Raw genomic sequence first — 20,635 nt, forward strand, 5'->3', positions numbered from 1 at the left:
TTCAGTGGCACCCGTTCAAATATATGCGTCTTAGAAAAGGTTCCTGCACTACTTTGATGTGACTTGAGTGCTCGAGAGTGTAAATCAAAGTTGCACTCGAAATTTCAGGACTTAGGAGTTGCACTAGTGTGAACGGAGCCTAGAAAATTATCGGTTACTATGCATAGCTGCACCAGATTCTGTGTACACTAGCTTTAGTAAGTCTTCCCCCAACTTGTTTGTCTGTAAAAAATCAGTTTATTACAATTTGTCTCAAAAAAAAAAGATTAGTACAATCAGTAATTTTTTTGGCATAGTAGGAAATGTCCTTTTTTAAAATTTGTATTAATGTTATTAAATGGATTACACTTAGTTCAACTATTTTCATTTTTTTTTTTTTTTTTTAAGTAGCTTAAAAAGCGTCAGCCAGTCATCTTATCATTTTTCTGTGGTCATTTGTAGTGAAGCATCTCAAGAAGATCCTGAGGATGATATGGGCATGGTCCTCTCAGATGAAGAAGAAATACTCAATAGCTCAGATGAGGAAGAATTTAGCTCGGACTCCAGTAAAGCAGATCTTGATAACGTGGAATGTAAATCGGTATGTAAATATGCCTGTATGTAATGCAGTTCTCTTCCTAGGTATATCTAGGATGTTCTGGTTCCTCACTAGTATATTTTTATAAATGATAATAGCATTGGTATGGCATCCATGAATCATTTTGTATTTATTTGTGTATAGTGCACTGGAAATTTAGTAAATATAGCAGATCTTTCCGTGAGATCACATAATGAGAGATCTGCCTGACTCATTGAGATTTCTCCTCCACTTGGTCCATCTGCTATGATTTCATGAACTCAGCTTGTGTGCAGATGCACCTGAACTATGATTTCTTTCCTTTTCTTCAAAGCCAAGGGAAGGACTTGCAGATGGTGATGCATTGATTTTATAATACAAAGGAAGATCAGCACATGGGGATGGGATATCTCGTTGCTCAGACGCACCATTCATTGCTTTGCTTGTTCAGCCATTCAAAAATGTTTTCTTGCTAATTACAGTCCTAAACCTAAAAAAAGTAATTGCCTCTATTGGCTGGTATTAGTTATTTATTTTACATGCAGTTTATTCTGAGGGATTCAGGAAATGAGGTGTTTCTTTAACCACTTAAGCCCCAGAAGATTTTACCCCCTTCCTGGCCAGGGCTTTTTTTGCGATTCGGCACTGCGTGAGTTTAACGGACAATTGCGCGGTCGTGCAACGCTGTACCTAAACGAATTTGACGCCCTTTTTTTCCCCACAAACAGAGCTTTCTTTTGGTGGTATTTGATCACCTGTGCGATTTTTACTTTTTGCGCTATAAACAAAAAAAGAGCGTCAATTTTGCAAAAATAATATTTTTCACATTTTTTTATATGAAATTCCCAAAAAAAATGTAAAAATCTAAATTTTTTAACATTTTTGGCCAATTTGTTTTATGCTACATATGTTTGGTAAAAAAAAATCGCAAAAAGTATATTTTGATTGGTTTGCGCAAAAGTTATTGCGTTTACTAACTAAGGGAAAGATTTTTGTAATTTTTGTTGTTTTTTTTAAACGCGTAATGGCGGCGATCTGCAATTTTTTTTGCGGTACTGCGACATTGCGGCGGACAGATCGGACCCTTGACTGACATTTTTGACACTTTTGGGGTTACCAGTGACATTACTGCAGTAATCAGTTCTATACATATGCACTGTTACTGCAAAATGACACTGGCAGGGAAGGGGTTAACTTTATTGGGGAAGGAGGGGTTAAGTGTGTCCCTAGGGGCATGCTTCTAACTGTGATTGGACATGGCTACTGGTGTAGGAACAGTGATCAACGGTCCTACATAGTAGAACCGTATGATCACCATTCCTACACAGGGGAGAATGACAGGCGGCTTGTTTACATCAGCCGCCTGCCTTTCTCCCTTCACGGCGGATGATCGCGAGTGACCGGCGGACATCTGGTCCGCCAGTCACACGCACGGACTTGCTAGGGAACGAGCCGGGGTGGGAGCACGCCTCCGCGGGCGCGCGCTCGCCCGCTATTGGCTCACAAGCAAGTGACAGGCTAGTGACGTATATATACGTCACTTTGCCTGGCCGGTGCTGACCGCCGCCGTATATAGTCGTGCAGCGGTCGGCAACCGGTTAACAAACATATGATGTCAGGCATTTTGAAAGGTTTATATTTCTCTTTCATTCATTGATGGCCAAGAACAAAAAAAAAAAGTAGGTTCCCCACTGGGTGGGACTATAACGACCTTCAGTAGAAGTCAAAAGATAGGTATGTAAGGGTAATATAAAAAATACATAAATGTTTATGTATTTTTTTATATTACCTTTACATACATATCTTTTAACTTCTACTGTAGGTTGTTCTAGTCCCACCCAGTGGGGAACCTGCTTTTTTTTGTTCTTGTGAATTAGGGATGAGACCTACTTCTTAATCCAAACCCTCATTCCCCCCTTCCCTCTTTTTCGTATTTATTGACGGACACAGCGTCGTATCTTCATTTGACGGATGGGTTATGCTGCGCTTCCTAGGAGTAGGACACTAGGTGGAAAAGGGTTAACAAAGTTAGCAGAGCTAAACTATGCCTATGGGGCAGTCCCAGGGGGTAAACTCCCACTTCCTGCTCTACGATCCCAGTTTTTTTCTGCCTAGTCAGGAGTAAGGATCTAGCTCCCTACTGGGATTTCTGCTCCTGGCATTTTTTTTACTCTTTTCTCATTCTTAAACTGAATTTTTTTCCTTTTTGTTATTTTCTTATTTTGTTTGTTCCTGTGAGAACTACAATCAACTGCCGGACTGGGCGACGCACTGGATATCCTAGATCCTTACGGCCACCTCAGTCCCGCCAGTGAGCGCGTGATTTGCTTTTGCAATCTCTGATTATTCCACATTTTAGAGAATACAATAGCAGGAGTGATAGTCTCTTGTTTGACTTTGCAATATCCCTAGTAGAAATGGGAGCTTTAGTGGGAAGATCGAATTGCTGGAGTCCTTAAAAAAAATGTAGCATACCAGTGCGCAATCCATTTACCATTACCATCAATTCAAAACTATTTTGACTTGACCTTTAACATAATAACTAGTAGTGCCTCTAAACCTGAGCTCCAGAGCAAATGATCTCAATTTCCTTTAATATTTCCTTTAATGTGTCCACATCCTGCACTTGCGAAATTAGTTATTCCCAAATAAAAAAAAAATTATCAGTATAGGGGTTTGGTCAATATAAAGTTGTGGGTTGCACCCACCCATGATCTAGCAGAACATGGTCCAAAATGAGTTAAAACACTACCTTGTGTATGTTTTTTAAATTACCAGCAATCAGTGACTTAAAGTGTTTGTTACCCCACCATTTCATATTCCAGATATGCGCCTGCTGTACCATATACTTGTATGAAAAAGTATCCTGTTCTCTTTGTATTGCTTCCTTTATGTGAAATCCCTGGTGTTCCATGCCAGTCCCTATGCTTTCCTATTAAAAACTGACCACACTAAGCAGAAGAGTGGTCAGTTCTCTAGCTGTGCTGGGAACTCAGCCTGCTCTCCTCCAATAATCAGACTTGTATTGACACCCCCCCTACACAGCCATTCACTGGGAAGATCAGTGTGCTGTTTCTTCTCCTCTCCCAGCCCTTATACACCTGAGAACAGGGGATGTGATCATGGTGAAAAAGGGTGTTTATAATGTTTTTTTTTTATATCTATACACAAATGTTTTGCCTTTCATTTCTATTTTAAACTGACTGGATTTTTTTTTACAAGGTGACGGTTTACAATCCCTTTAAAGCCATTTTGATATTTTTGTTTTGCAAATTATATTTTAAGATGTATTTTTCTAGCTCAAAGTTTTCTTGCAGATTTCCATTATACTACAACAGCAGTCTAATTGCCCAAATTGAAAAGACTTAAAGTTGCTGCTAGGCTTTGGTGATTATCTCTAAGCTGTCCTGAAAGGCTAGGGTCTTGGGTTTGATTCTGCATAAAGTTTGTATTGTGTCCAGATGGTACCCAGAATGAATTTCCTGCACATGACCGTATAACTTAGTCCAATATCTGTACATTGGCATGTATACCCAACGAATAAGGCCTCTACCCAAATGATCACAATGAGTATACACTGACCTAACAGTACTGGGGAGGCAGACAAAATAAAAAAAAAACTTTCCTTTTTAACCACTTCAATACCGGGCACTTTCACGCCCTTCCTGCCAGGCCAAATTTCCCCTTTTAGCGCTGTTGCATTTTGAATGACAATTGCGCGGTCATGCAACACTGTATCTACACCAAATTTATGTAATTTTCCCCCCACAAATAATGCTTTCTTTTTGATTTGATATTTGATCACCTCTGGGTTTTTTCCTTTTTGCTAAAAAAATAAAAAAAGACTGAAAAGTTTGAAAAAAAAAAAAAAAAGTTTTTTGTTTGTTATACAATTTTGTAAATAAATAAGTTTTTTCCTGCACTGATGAGCACTGATGAGACTGCACTGACAGGCACTGATGAGGAGGCACTGATGGGGTGGCACTGATAGGCAGCACTGATAGGCACTGATATGTGGCACTGATAGGTAGCACTGATATGCAGCATTGCTGGGCACTGATAGGCGGCATTGATGGGCACTGATAGGTGGCACTGATGGGCACTAATGGGCGCTGATAGGTGGCTCTGGTGGGCACTGATGGGCACTAATAGGCGGCACTGATCGGCACTAACGGGCGGCACTGATGGGCAATAATGGGCACTGGTGGGCGACACTAATAGATGGCAATGGTGGGCACTGGTGGGCAGCACTGATAGGGAGGGCACTGGCGGGCAGCACTGATGGGGAGGGCAATGGGGGGCTCCCCGAGCCCTGATTGCCATCCCTGGTGGCCATAGTGGGCATCCCTGGGGTCATGGATGGGCATCCCTGGGGTCATGGGTGGGCAGCCCTGGTGGTTCTAGTGGCACCCCCCGAGGGTCTGCACTGGTAATCAATGATCTGATTACCAGTGCCGACCCCCCCCCCCCGTCAGGGGAGCCGCCGATCGGCGTTCCTTTACTCGTGCCTGTCAGGCAGGTACTGAGGAAAGCCAGCTCTTCCTGTTTACTATGTGAACAGCCTTGATTGGACATGGCTGGTCACATGGTAAAGAGCCTACGTCAGTAGGCTCTTTACCGAGATCGGAGATGCAGGGAGTCAGACTGACGCCTCGCATCACGATCGCCGCTCTGACGTCCGGTCAGGATAATACAACCACAATCCTGCCGTCAATCTGCTATAGGGCGGGCGGGATGTGGTTAACATAAAGGAAGTTCTGTTTGCTTATACCATAGGTATGCTCTGCTTCCCGTTTATTAATACAGCATAGTGCGTTACTGTCATAACAATGGGCTTGATTTACTAAAACTGGAAAGTGCAAAATCTGGTGCAGCCGTGCATCGTAGCCAATCAGCTTCTAACTTCAGCTTGTTCAATTAAGCTTTGGCAAAATACCTTGGTTTCTATGCAGAGCTGCATCAGATTTTGCGCCCTCCAGTTTTAGATGTACTGTGTAGATGACCAGAAATGTAGTCTTGGCAGTTGGAATTCAAGCCTATCACTAACAGTTGACTGCTGTCCGTGATACTTTTTTTATTTGCACTAACATTTTTTCAGGTCAAGCTTTTGGGATATGTCCCCTTCTTCAAGGTCTAAACAGTACAAATACACAGAGTTTTAGCACAGCTAAAGTGAATACTGCTTGGACCTTGAAAAAGGGGACATACCTCAAAAGCTTGTCCTGGAAAAATTGTATGTTAGTGCAAATAAAAAGTATCACGGATAGTACTCAATTGTTTCTGTTGCAAGCGCACTAATACGGCTGCAATCAGCTCAAGCAAGTTCATCACTAACTATTTTTATAAATGCTCCTCCCCCCTCCTCCTACCTATCTTGCCTAAATTGTGTATAAAAGATCTGCATGGTTACCTTTATTTTGTTAAGTCCAGTCGCATGATCCTTGCAGCCCCGGCTCGCATGTGTTTATGGAGTGCTTGACAATGACTAGGAATTCAAGGAGCTGTGACTTCTCCCACTGCCCCCCATTGTCAGTGCTCCCTCCTCTCCCCTGCAGCTGCTGCTGTTCCATTCCTCCCCCTTTCTACCTATCCTGCCTACATGGTTTTAAAGAATAGCTTTATACCTAACTTTATTTAGTCCAGTCCAGTCACATGATCCTGCAGCTCTGGCTCACCTGTTTTATCAAGTGCTTGACAACAAGTGCTTGCTAGGAATTCTGGGAGCTGTGACATTTCCCATGGCCAAGCCGTTGTCAGATCTTCCTCCTCTCCCCTGCAGCTGACTGGCACAGGGGAGCCAGAGCTGCAGGTTTACGTGATTGGAATGGACTAAAAAAAGTACTAAGTATACACTTTGGACTATGGACTAAGTATAGACGTTGTGGGCAGGATAATGTAGGAGGGAGGGGGGGAATGAATATTTTAAGAATAGTTAGTAATAGGCTTGACGTCCACTTTAAACAGATTTCATAGAGGCTCATTCAGGTCAAAGTGACAGGTTCCTTTTTAAAAAACACCCCCCCCCCATCTACTTATATTCATCTTCCTCACACTCCCCTCTTTTGCATACCTCCATAACTGTAACTTTAAACACTGTATGAGCTCATTGTTGGTGCTTGTAAAGCACATGTGTCAAACACAAGGCCCATGGGCCGAATGCGGCCCTTGCACCTCTCCTGCAGCTATCCCCTCATCTCTGTCCAAACCTTGTATCAGCAGTTGGCAGCAGAGAGGAGGACAGAACTCCTCATACAGATTCTGTGCAGCTGCAGCACCACCCTGTCTCTGCCTCCCCTGGTCTCAGCATTCAGAAAACTCCAGCCCTCCTCTGGTCCTCCTCCACACCCTGCACTTTCTGCTTCCCAGCTCCTTCCACAGCTTCTTCCAGGCAGTAGAACAAGGTAAAGGGGGTGCACTGGGATGAAATGGAGGACGGCTCCTGATAGTGGGGGGGCTCATGACACCTGATGCAAGGGGGAGTGGGGTTCTCTGGACATCTAGTCTTACAGATACAACCGGTCCTTTGAGGGCAACCATAATGCTGATGTGGCCTGTGATGAAATTGAGTTTGACACACTGTTGTACAGGGTTGTGGTTCCAAGAGGTACCATAACGTTACCACATCCCACAATCCTTTGCATGCAGCTGACTGTTTGTCACTACTAGCCACTGATTGGTCAGAGAATCGTTGTTATCCCACCCACTATCCTACCCGCTTACTTTAGTACTACTTTAGTGGAAAAGCAAACCATACCAAACCGTTCCAACACCGTACCATGTGGTACCATGCAGTGGAAAACCAAACAGAGCCAAGCAAAGCCAAGTAGAGCCGAGCCGGTACTTGCAGTGGAAAAGTGCCATAAAACAGTACCATCTCGATTGTGGTTCCAAGAGGTACCATATCCCACAATCCTTTGCATGCAGTCACTACTAGCCACTGATTGGTCAGAGAATCGTTGTTATCCCACCCACTTACTTTAGTACTACTTTAGTGGAAAAGCAAACCATACCGAACCGTTCCAACACCGTACCATGCGGTACCATGCAGTGGAAAACCAAACAGGGCCAAGCAGGGCCGAGTAGAGCTGAGTCGGTACTTGCAGTTAAAAAGTGCCATTAGAAGAAAGTCCCATGCTTCTCCATACCTTCTTGGTAATACCGGGTATTTACTAAGTTTCCCTTAATAGAGTAGTAGGGAATTACATAGAAGGTGAATGTAGGTGGGTGGGGGTTTCTCTGAATAGACAAAGTCACAGATTCTCTTTAACCTCACTGTTTAACATGCAGTCAGCCACTAAATATGAACCAAAAGGTTTATGTGAAATATTAACCACTTAAGCCCCGGAAGATTTTACCCCCTTCCTGACCAGGGGGTATTTTGCGATTCGGCACTGCGTGACTTTAACGGACAATTGCGCGGTCGTGCGATGCTGTACCTAAACGAATTTGGCGTCCTTTTTTTCCCACAAACAGAGCTTTCTTTTGGTGGTATTTGATCACCTGTGCGATTTTTTGATCACGCGCTATAAACAAAAAAAGAGCGTCAATTTTGCAAAAATAGCAATATTTTTCACATTTTTTTATATGAAATTCCCCCCAAAAAAAATTAAAAAATCTGAATTTTTTAACATTTTCGGCCAATTTGTTTTATGCTACCTATGTTTGGTAAAAAAAATCGCAAAAAGCGTATTTTGATTGGTTTGCGCAAAAGTTATCGCGTTTACTAACAAAGGGAAAGATTTTTGTCATTTTTGTTGTTTTTTTTTAACGCATAATGGCGGCGATCTGCGATTTTGTTGCAGTACTGCGACATTGCGGCGGACAGATCGGACCCTTGACTGACATTTTTGACACTTTTGGGGTTACCAGTGACATTTCTACAGTAATCAGTGCTATACATATGCACTGTTACTGTAAAAATACACTGGTAGTGAAGGGGTTAACTTTATTTGAGAGGGAGGGGCTGTGTGTGTCCCTAGGGGCGTGCTTTCTACTGTGATTGGCTGTGGCTTGAGCTGTAAGGACACTGATCAACGGATCCACATAGTAGATCCGTGTGATCAGTGTTTTTACACCGAGGAGAATGACAGGTGGCTTGTTTACACAAGCCGCTTGACTTTCTCCCTCTCCCCCGCCGATCGCAGAGTGGCCGGCGGACATCGGGTCCGCCAGTCACACGCGCGGGGGGGGGGTCCGTGACCACGCGGGAGCGGGAGCGCGCCTCCGGGGGCGCGCGCTCGCTCCCTAGACCCTCACAAGCAAGCGACGTAGCCCTACGTCACTTTGCCTGTGAGGGGCTGACCGCCGACGTAGATAGTCGTGCGGTGGTCGGCAAGTGGTTAAGAAAAAGTGTGTAGCGCCAAAAGTAAATGAACAACAATGAAATGTGAATACTGTGTTTTATAAATGTCCATTTATAACACAGTATTCACATTTCATTGTTCATTTAGTTTTGGTGCTACACACTTTTTCTTAGGATTATTTATACGAAATCGCCTAATAAAAATTTTGGAACGACCATAAAATAAAAATACATTCAAAGCACTATCATGTAAATTTTACAAAAACGTTAAATTATTATTAACTGTTAATATTTAACAAATAAATAATTAACAATTACCTGTAAATATGCATATTAAATGTTTTTGCAAACCGTATGTTATGTGGGTTTGCTGAAAATACTCTTACTAAATCTAGCTTTGTGATAAACATACACAATAAAGAATATAACATATAAATGAAAATTAAATAAATGTATTCATACTTTTTTGTCTGTTCAGTTTTTGAATGCGCATAATTGGAGTGTCTTAATTATCTGCAAACATTGCTGTTCGCAGATAAATCTGCATCATAAAAACAAATCATTAGAGATATTCAAATTGAATACATGTAGCAAACAAATTCTTGTGCAGCTGACAGCTGTGTTATCCATACCTTTGACCCAGTTCCAGACAACCCACACATTTTTAAGATCACACCAAGGATTGTTCCCCATTTCAATATTTAACACTCAAAAATAGCATATTTTTGTGTCATACAACAATAAGTATTACTCAGTAAAATGAGAATGTGAAGTGTAAGCTTTTTGTTTTCAGCTTTAACATTTTTTTTTGATAAGTATTTATTTAAGTTTTGTTCAGTAAAATGAGAATATGAAGTGTAAGCTTTTTGTTCACAGCTTTCATTTTTTGCTGTATGGCATAGATGATTTTGTAGTATGTTACATTATTTCCATAGCACCTATAAAAAGAGACCACAGTATTTGGTGGGGGGAGGGGCAAATGAGTAATTGCCTTGGCTCTCCAGCTACCTGATGGGGGGTCCCCATGAAGCAAAGATAGGATTGCCCCTTCCCCTAACACACAGGGACATCAAGACCGCTGATGTTTTTGCTCTAACATCCATTGGAGTGGATTTACTAAGGCAACTATATTTTGTACTTTGCAAGTGCAGTTGAGCTCATTTTCCCCAGAGCTTAGTGAATGTGTTAAAGCTTCACTTTGTAAAGAATACCTAATCAGGTGCAAGGAAAAAAAAAGAAATCAGCATTTGTACTTGCACATGATTAAATGATGGAAATCACCACATTTAGTAATCTCTGGGGAAAATGAGTGGAACTACATCTTCAAAGAGCACAGTCCATTTATTTGCCTTTAGTAAATCCACCCCATTGTGTCCATAGACATGCTGTTTATATAAGAGCATATGGCTTCTGGTTGTTAGCTGACAACACACTGATAGAGTAGGGAATGGTTTCAACCTCTGGCAACTATTTTATTTGCTGTCTTTGTCCGCATTGGAAGATTTTCCCCAATTTCCTATCTCAGCAGTGTGTCAAAGACCCAGAAAGTGATGGGTAAAGCTCTACAATGGAGACAGACAGTGCCTTTAGTAAGGCATTAAAGGGTAACATCTGTCATTTCTTTTTTGTTCATTAACGGACACAGCTCCTGTCATTCTTGACCATTAGGTTATGCTGCCCCCAACAGGAACAGGACAGTACGCAGAAAAACATCTGGCTACACACATGGGCAGTCCCAGGGGGTATACTCCCTCTTTCTGCTATAGTCACTCAGTTTTTTTCTGCCTACTCAGGAATGAGGACCTAGTTCCTTTCTGGGATCTTTGGACCTGACAACATTTTTTAGATAGAAAATGTTTTCCTCCTGGATTTTTCCAGTGAGATCTACTATCAACTGTCGGACTTGGCGACGGGCTGGATAATCTAGATCCAGTGGTCACCCCCAGTCTGGCAATAGAGCGCTCGCAAGCCTCAGCTCCGCGCTAGGTTGACCGCGACATAGCCCCCTCTGGGTGGGGGCTGGCCCTGCAAGGTAATTGTCTTGGGAGGTCACATATGACCTGGCCTCGGCCTGAGTCGCAGCGTTTCTCCTGGCCGACATACCCCCCCCCATTTGGATGGAGAGGAGGATCTGTCTGGAGCAGTGCCCAGCTGGTTCCTAGGTCTGGTGAGTAGCTGTCCCCCCCTCTACCCCTGGAGCGTTTTTGGGTGGACGTGGGTCCCTTCTTGGGATGGTCGGACCCCCGGGTTCCCCTCCTTCTCGCAGGCACCCCCGCGGCCAAGTCCCTCATCCTGCCCCCCCCTCCACATACGCTGGGGATGTATTTTTTTTTGGGTGGTCTGGCCACTTTCCTGGGGTGGGGGCGGGGCTCTAACTGGCGATTGGGGACCGGGGGGGTTCGCCGCCGGCAACTGGACAATCAATTGTGCGGGGGGGGGGGTTGTACTTGTTGGAGGCTCCTCTCAGGGCCCCCCTGTCCTGCTTTGATTGTCCTGAGGCCTGGTCTCCCAATTTTGGGTCCCTGTATGCCTCGTGGTTCTGTGCGGGGCCGCCATTTTGTCGTAGCCTATGTATTCCTATACACGGCGTCTATGTTTGTGTAGTCCGGCGGACATTTTCTTGTGGTTTGCCATTGCAAATAGCGGCGGCCATGACAGTGGAGTCCTATGGGCGGCGATTTTGGTGGTGGGAGCCCCTCCTTATCCCCTGGTGCTGACTGCTTGATCATTTAACTTTCTGATCGCCGCACTTGCAGCGCAGATTTTCCTGGTGGTTACAGGTGCCTTTGTCGGTGGGTGGTGAGTCTAGTGGTGTACTCTCCCTCTCTTCTGAGGATCGCTCTGTGCCTTGTGCTTGGCGACTGGGAGGTGCTGCCAGCGCAGAGGGGATTGTCCATTAGCAGTGTGTTACACTTTTTTGTGGGGGTCCCCCTGGTGACTCATGGAGTCTTTGGAGAACGTCTCCCACCTGATTCCCTTTCTGAGGCTGTGGGCCCTCCTTGTCCTTGGCCCTCCTTGTCCATCCATCCATGCACTGACGGCCATCCTGGAGTCCCTTGTGTCCTGGGTGGAGGCGGTTTGAGGGCGACGGGCTAGCAAAAAGCACCCCCTGCCTCATCTGTTTTATCAGATCCTGAATCTGATTCGGTCACCCTTCTGAGTCTGCAAACACGCACCTGGAATCCTCTGATAGTGAGGATAAATCCTCGACGTCTGTGACCACAAACTAAAAGGTGCTGGTGGATGCACTGATTTGTATCTGATCTACGTCTTCCCTCCTCTAAAGCTTCTGCCCAGACTCCTACGCAGGATCAAGGCTGAAGGACTTGCGGTCATCTTAGTGGCTCCGAAATGGCCTCGCTGGGCTTGGTACGCCGCACTAGTGCGGCTGGTCGGCGAAAGCTTCCTCTCAGGTAGGATCTGCTGTCCCAAGAACCGATCTTCCATCCTGCTTAACAGTCGCTGGCTTTGAGGGCTTGGCTGTTGAACGCCAGGTGCTAAAGGATAGAGGTTTGTCTGAGTTGGTGATTCCTACATTGTTAAAAGCTAGGAAATCTACTTCTGGGAGAGCTACAATTGTACGTGGAAGACATACATTGCTTGGTGTGAGTCTCTTGGGGTTCATCCTCGCTCCTTCTCAGTGTCTCGGATATTAACCTTCCTTCAACAGGGGGTTGAACAGAAATTGGCCTTGAGTACCATCAAGGGCCAGGTCTCACCCTGGTGGTCTTTTTTTAATGACCTTTGGCCACACACTCCCTGGTGCGTACTTTTCTTCAGGGTGTCCGACATTTGGTTCCTCCAGTGTGGGCTCCGTTGCTGCCTTGGGATCTTAATTTGGTGCTTTAAGCTCTACAGAAGCCTCCCCTTGAAAATATTCTGTAAATTCCCCTGCTTACGCTGTCCCATTCCTTCCTAAGGTGGTCTCTGGTTTTTTATTTGAATTAAGACATTGTGTTGCCTTCCTTGTGTCCCAGGCCCAAACATCCGGCTATTAGGGTGTACCTGGCAGCTACTGAGTCTTTCAGGAAGTCAGACTCTATTTGTGCTCACGGATGGACCTCGCAAAGGGTTGTCCGCTTCCTCTGCGACCATTTCCAGATGGACTCCTACTAGTGCCTCCTGGGCTTTTTGTCATCTGGTGTCAGGTTTGCAAGGCGGCCACCTGGTCGATGGGGCACTCTTTACAAAGTTTTATCAAGTTGATGTGTTGGCATCTGTGGATGCTTCCTTTGGCCTCAAGGTTTTTGCAGGCTCTTGCTTAAGAGGACCTGATCTTCTTTGAGGGTGTATTGTTGTTTTTTTCAGGTGGGCTCTAGTTTTTTTAGTTGAGCCCCTGTTGCCTGGTTGACTACTAAGTATTTAGTCTTTGGAATTCATGTTTGACACTGCTTTGGGACATCCCAATGGTCAAAAATTACAGGAGCGGTGTCCGTCAATGAACGAAAGAGGAAATGGGATTTTTGACTTACCGTAAAATCCATTTCTCTAATGTTCATTGACAGACACAGCACCCACCCCTCTGTGGAGTTCTATTTCTCCTGACACTGTGTTTAACACAACTGAGTGACTATAGCAGGAAGAGGGAGAATACCCCCTGGGACTGCCCATGGGTGTAGCCATAAGTTTTTTTCTGGCTAGTGTCCTACTCATGTAGGGTGCAACATAACCCAATGGTCAAGAATGACCGGAGCTGTGTCCGTCAATGAACAAAAGAGAAATGGATTTTACGGTAAGTCAAAAATCCCATTATTTTTATCGCTGCCTGCCATTCTGTATCAGTTACCCCTTTTACCCTCCTTTTGTGTCCTAATGCTAAAGGGACAAAATGTGTGGGGGGTGGGGAATTAGAGTTCATTAATAAAACATGACAGGAGTTTAAAACTTCCACCACCATATCAAACACTACAGCATAGTCCTTATAAAGCATCTTCCATTAAAACATAAACATTTTTATATGCAGGAAAAGAGACCAAAAAAGAAGACAAAAGTATTCTACATTGCTAAAGAGATCATGAGCTCAGAGAAAGTGTAAGTATTTTACTGATTTCTCTTTTTTTAAACGCTTAGGATAATTTGGATTCTCACTTTTGTTTTTTTTTTTAATTAACAGGTTTGTTGATGTCCTTAAGCTGTTGCATATTGTAAGTACACTACTTTTTTCATGTCAATTATTGATATATAGATTTTTATCCACTCCATTAGGTTTTACATTATTCATGTATTCGATGAATACACACAAACTTTAAAGTATAATCTGTAAACTTTGACTCCTATGTCTCCTTTTCTGTTAATCTCTTGTGATTTATTACATTTCTAGAATTCTTTAGCTACAGTATATTAATTAGCTAATATTCCAAAGCAAATTGTACAGATTTTCCTTGTCGTCCATTATACTGTATATCTGACTCCTTTTCCTTAGGGTCAAATTGCTCAATAGCTGCCAATTGTTGACAAGTTTGTCTGAAGACTAAAGACTGTTTTGGGTTGCATGGGGAAGACTTATTTCCGACTGCTTTTCTGTCTATGTCTGTCTATTTCCCTCACTTCCTATCCCATTTGAGAAATGAGTAGTACAATAGTCACCAGGAAAGGAAGACACAGATAGCAAACTGTTCTAACTGTTCCTCACATTGCTAAAAAAAGATTTTTGATTGTATCTATGTCCCTGTTGCAGATTTTCAATCCCTTCCTGTTCTTGGCTCTGTAATAGAGATTGTGATGGCAATAACACCTGACAGGGGGTCTAACCCTTCTCTACTCAAAAAATAGAGACCTTTAAAACCTCACAAAGAATGCTTGAGTTGTCCTCTTGAATGAGCCAGTTGAAAGTATCCACAGGCACACGCAAATACTAATCTATTTTCTATTCTTAGTCGCCAAGATCGCAATAGCTACAGCCTGGAAAAGCCCTGTGATTGACTTTTCCTTACTGAAATGTAAACTTTTACTTGCTGAAAAAAATAGTCAGCAAGTTCCCCTGGCTTGGATCCCCTGGCTCTTCTACCTACAAATACTACCTGAATAGTGGTGGATCAGCTGTCTGGTGGAACCGGGCTTTCAAATGGGTACCCCCTCCTCTTTTTCCTTTTCTCCTACCCTTTTCTTCTCTCTGTACTCTTTTCTCTATTTAAACTCTTACTTTTCTTATCCAGTACTCCTGGGGCACAAATTTATTTTCCTTGTGTTTTCCACACTACGGGAAATGGTACCTATATATGTTAGTTTTGAGGGGCTATGTACCTCAAAAATTTCTTGTACACCTTCGCAAACTCCTCACCTTACGCCAACCCCCTCCCTTTTTTTATTGTTTCCCTAAGTGGGCGTCTTTTTTGGATATTAAGTAAGAGCTCAGTTAGGTCGTCAACTCTTTCATGAGATCTTTTTCCTTCTCATCTTTGTTTGATCAGCCCCTAATGGGGCATTATTTATGTATAATATCCGGAAACATATCTACGTCCTCTGACCATAGTGTTTTTTATTTTTATATATTGTTGATCGCTGTGTCTTTGAACACTTTTTTGGATGTATTAAAGTGGTTGTAATCCTTTTTTTTTTGTGCAATAAAATAATAAACATGCCTATACTTAACTGCTCTGTGTAATGGTTTTGCACAGAGCAGCCCCTATCCTCTTCTTCTGGGGTCCCCTGTAGGCGCTCCAGGCTCCTCCTCTTCATTGGGTGCCCCCACGGAAAGCCGCTTTCCATGGGGGCACCCGTGCACATTGCTGGATCAAATCAGGCTCAGGTAAGAAAAAGGGGGGGATCTGGGGAGGAGACTGGAACACAGATGGCTTTTCACATTAAACCATTGCCAACCGCCCCACGCAGGTTTACTGCGGCAAGCGGTGGCTCGGCTGCGCGTAATCACGTAGATCTACATGATTATGTGCAAGTGGTTTCAGCGGTGCACGCATGCCGCTGGAGCCGCGCTTCCGCTGTGATTAGACACAGCAGGAGCCAGACCGCGGGAGGAGTGGGCTCGATCGCCGTCGGCCTCCTGCGATCTTGGGCTAGAATGACAGAAGAGCTGCCTGCCTATGTAAACAAAGCAGATGGCTCTTCTGTCAGAGAGGCAGGGAAAGATTGTGTGATTCAGCTAAGCTAAGCTGAATCACCAATCTCTCTGTGCCTCTGTCCAACCCACCCCCCCCACATAGTTAGTAAGCACAATAGGGACACACATTTAACCCCTTGATCACCCCCAGTGTTAACCCCTTCCCTGCCAGTATCATTTATACAGTAACAGTGCATATTACTTAGCACTGATTACTGTATTGTCACTGGTCCCCAAAAAATGTCAGTTAGGGGTCTGATCTGTCCGCTGAAATGTCGCAGTCCTGATAAAAATTGCTGATTGCTGCCATTGCTTATTAAAAAAATAAATAAATAAAAAGTCCATAAATCTATCCCATAGTTTGTAAATGCTATAACGTTTGAACAAACCAATTAATATACGCTTTTTGGGAGTTTTTTTTTTAACCAAAAATGCGTAACAGAATACAAATTGGTCTAAACTGATAAAAAAAAATTTGACTTTTTAATTTTTTTTTATTGGGAATGTTTTATAGCAGAAAGTAAAAAATGTGTTTTTTTTTTTTTCAAATTTGTCACTGTTTTTTTGTTAAGCGCAAAATCTAAAAACCGCAGAGGTGATCAAATACCACCAAAAGGAAGCTCTATTTGTGGGGAAAAAAAGAACATCAGTTGTATTTGGGTACAACATTGCACGAGTGCGCAATTGTCAGTAAAAGCAACGCGTTGCCGACTCGTAAAAAATGGCCTGGTCATTAAGGGGGTAAAACCTTCCGGAGCTGAAGTGGTTAAAGCATCGAATGCATTTAAGTGAAAAACCTTAAGGCTTTACAACCACTTTAAGCTTCTGCTTTTTGATCCTTTGTACATTTTGGCCACTGGAATTTACTGTTCTATTCTTTGTCTTGTGGAAAACGATAAAAATGATTGAAATAGAAAATATAGAGACCTCTAGCTAGCCAGGTAGCCATTTTCACAGTAGTGACAACCCCTGTTTCCCTCTCATTACGGTTTTCTTTAAAACTGAAATCCATGCAAATAGCGTTGTATAAAACCAAGAGAGCCTTGACTTGCTAAAATTGATGACTCCTGCTGTCCTAGTCGGAGTACAGGGGAATCAAAGGGAGCTGTTATCAAGACTGATTCCGGTACCTTGTGCTAGTTTTAGGTAAAGCTGCATTAAATCTGAGCTACAACTCTTCGAGGATTCTTGGTCATAATGTTGAGTAAATGTCTGCAACACTGAGAATTGTGATAGAGTTTCAGTCAGCTCTTTGCTTGGTATGTGAGCAGACAGCTGTTGTTGAGTTTACTGTTGGCTTATCACTAGTATTACATCAGGAGGAAATCCAGGACTGCTGAGGAAATGGAGTGCTTGTAAATATAGCAAAATCCTTCGTAATGCTTCAAATCCCTTAGAGCAGCTGCTATGTTGAAAGTCAACATTTATAGCCTATACTGATGTGGTCCAAGGACCCCCCTTATGAAGAGGTACATTTCTTTTGGGTCTATGTAGGGGTCCAGCATCATTTTGGCATGCACAGGACAGTGCTTTGGTAGCATGATACAGTCAGGATCAGCAAAACTGCTTTATCATTGACTGTTGGCTTTGTCTTGTTGACGCCATCTACTCTCACTGTTTTCTGCAGAGTGATGACTGTATCCCTCTTGAATTTCGGTTTAGTTGTGTCCGCCTAATTTTCAGTTTGTTTTTCAAGTTTAAACCCACTGCATAATACTGCAAGGGCATGGTAATGATTATGTATGAGAAATGAAAAAATTTTTCATTGTCACCAGAGCAGAAATTGATGGGTAATCACCCAATGGGGACACACTTTTTAAAGACAACTCTTACTTTGGAGATGTTTCCTCTCACTTCCGGTTGTGTCTATAGGACAGGAAGTGACAGAAAATGCCCTAAGTGGGACACAGATGGGAAAAAAAACAACTAAAAGAAGTTTTAACCATTTCCTGCACTATCCAAATATAATTTTTTTTTAGCTTTATATTAAGTCAGTTCTTATAAAATATATTGAGGCAGATGATTCAGTTGATCAGTCAACAGACTGCTGTGCTTCATAGATTTTGATCTGTGGTCTCTGCCACAGTAGTGACTAATGATGTGCAATATGCAACAACTGAGATCAAATCTTCAGCTTTCTGTTTACAAGATTGTTTAAAGCCCAACTTCACATTGGGTAGAGCGGAAAAGGGAACTTCTGTCAGGATTATATTTAATGTCTTTCCCCTCGGTTCTTTTCTCATGAAAGGAAGTGATGGAAAATCTCCCCAGTGGGGTCACAGACTGCAACTGCTCCCTAGTTAGTGACGTGGGTAAGGGTTACAACCTCTGTCTTTTTTAATGTATGTGTCTTTCTGTCCCAGTGAAAGATGCTCCCCTTATTTCTTGCTCTGCTGCAAAACAAGGACAGGAGAGAAGCAAAGTCTCCTCAAAGGGGTCCAGGACAGCAATAGACATTTCTATCCAAAATTAAAGAGAAGGCTTTGGCTGTAGTTGGGCTTTAAATTACTCTGCTAAACAATATTTGCAAATACAAATACATTTATAATATAATTTGAAATGCAATTACAGAAAAAAAGCCCCTTTCAAGGAAAAAAAAACAAATAATGGGCTCACCCTGTCTCCTGTAGACAGACACATTTTTAGGTGGCCCATTTTCCTTTGCATGGCATGAAGTGATTAGGCCAGTACAGCCATAGTCTAACTCCAATTATGAAGCATGGCCAATAAATTGCTCCAGGTAAATCGCTTAAAAAGACCATGTCAGGGGGTTAGCTACAGTCCAAGAGCAGTACCCTGTAAAAAAATCAACTTCCTGTCTTGTCCGTTGGGTGAAAACTTTGCTTTGAAGCAGAGCTCCCGTAATTGATCCTGTTTATTTTTATTTATTTTGGGTACTTCTATAGCACCATCAGTTTACGCAGTGCTTTACATCAGTCTTTGCCCTCAAAGAGCTTACAATCTAAGGTCCCTAACTTACATACACATACTGGGTCAAATATAGACCAGAGCCAATTAACCTACCAGAATGTCTTTGGAGTATGGGAGGAAACTGGAGTACCTGGAGGAAACCGACATAGGCAAAGGGCGAACATGCAGATTCCAGGCAGGTAGTTCTGTGGCTGGGATTCGAACCGACGACCCTAGTGCTACTAGGTGGAAGTGCTAACCACTTAGCCACTGTGCTGCCCTGTTGGACTCGTCTGGCTGGTCAAATAGCAGGGCCCCCCACATTGGCACACTTGTGGTTCATCCTGTTGATCTCTAGTCATTGCAGGACACAATAGTGACATAGGGATTGTCAAGATGAACTACAATAGCTAGGGGGGCACACTTTAACACCCCCAATGGGTAGGATAGTATTAGTGCCGGGAAGAGGGAAGGTTCTGCAAACCAACTAATGGAAATGTAAGAATGAAGCGGTTTTCTTCACAAGGCATTGCTTTTGGACTTTTATCTGACCCCTGAAAGGGCTGCTCTAATGGGATTAGCTAATGTGCATATATGCAGCCCTCCTAACTTTTAGTCACTGAGACAAAATTATTTTAGGCTATACAGTATTTATAGATCTGAACACCCTGGTCATAAAAAAGTGCAAAAAACCTTATTTCGCAATGAGCTTTCACAATTGTCACTGTTCTTTGCACTGCCTTATTGAATGAATAGGTTCAAATATCAGATTTATTCATAAATGAACACATGACAGTGCATCCAGCTACCCAAAACTTACTGGGACTTCAATTTGAAGGCTCTGTGTAAAGTACTGTAAAATTATACAGATTACTGTATATGCATTTATATAAAATTTTAACAAAATACTAGAATTGTTTGTGGGAGGATCTATGAAGCCTGTCCTGAAATGTGTCATGTTTGATCAGAAGCAATATATTTTGCAGGAAATGAGTACTATTGAGTACTTGGCCGTTTACCTTTCCTGTTTTTCAGGAAGCTGTGAACTGTTTTAGTTTTTATTTTTCCCCACAAAAAAGTGAGGAATGCTTATTTATAAACTTCTACTACCGAACAACATGAAAGAAATCCTGATGGAAGACTTCTAATTAAAAGTGTGTTAGGGATGTAAGTTCCAAACAAGAGTGTAGCACACAGGCCAAGACAAGGAAATAAGATTGTAGTATTCATGCCACACCTACATATCTGTTTTTTGTAAAGAAATCTGTAACTGAAGGTTGAAATGTTGAAAATATTTTGTACATATTGAAGAATTGCTAACCGACACAAGCATTCTGATAGAATCTAGAATTTTGAGCCATATGTAGATCTGAGTCCCCATTTACGATTGAACTTGAGTGTAGCCAGGTGATTTAGAGGCATGTGACTCGTTATACAGGAGCAAAATTGAGAGTCTTTGGCATCATAGATTTCTAAATAGCAATGCCTGAAAAAGTCTGTTGGGCCAAGAATGTAAAATTCTGCCCTAAAGAAGCTTGTGTGCTTTTCGAACTTCATGTAAAAAGTGACACAATGAACAGACTTATTGAGAATAATAGGATTCTTCATTTTTAGCGCTGTTAAACTTCTCATGATAAAAGGTGTGAATGGGGGCTTTATATGTTAAATATTGATATATTTCTATAGTGGCTATTATACTGTGCTGTATCCTAATCTAAAAATAATATATTGGATTACGCTTTAGTAAATATTACATAGCCATCAGCTCTGGGGCTGGATGATTGGGAACAAGTGATCAGGTATTCTTCTA

General features: G+C 42.6%; 1 protein-coding gene across 1 annotated transcript in view; it reads left to right on the plus strand.

Annotated features, from left to right (window-relative positions):
* FGD6 (FYVE, RhoGEF and PH domain containing 6) overlaps positions 1-20,635 on the plus strand; it is a 189,724-nt gene that overhangs the window by 93,055 nt on the left and 76,034 nt on the right. The window contains exons 3-5 of the mRNA XM_082254731.1: positions 442-580; positions 13,822-13,889; positions 13,972-14,002. Of these exons, the coding sequence (XP_082110857.1) occupies positions 442-580; positions 13,822-13,889; positions 13,972-14,002 (238 nt within the window). The remainder of the gene's footprint in view (positions 1-441; positions 581-13,821; positions 13,890-13,971; positions 14,003-20,635) is intronic.

Source organism: Pelophylax lessonae (assembly GCF_965119305.1).
Source record: "Pelophylax lessonae genome assembly, chromosome: 4".
Classification (NCBI taxonomy): domain Eukaryota; kingdom Metazoa; phylum Chordata; class Amphibia; order Anura; family Ranidae; genus Pelophylax; species Pelophylax lessonae.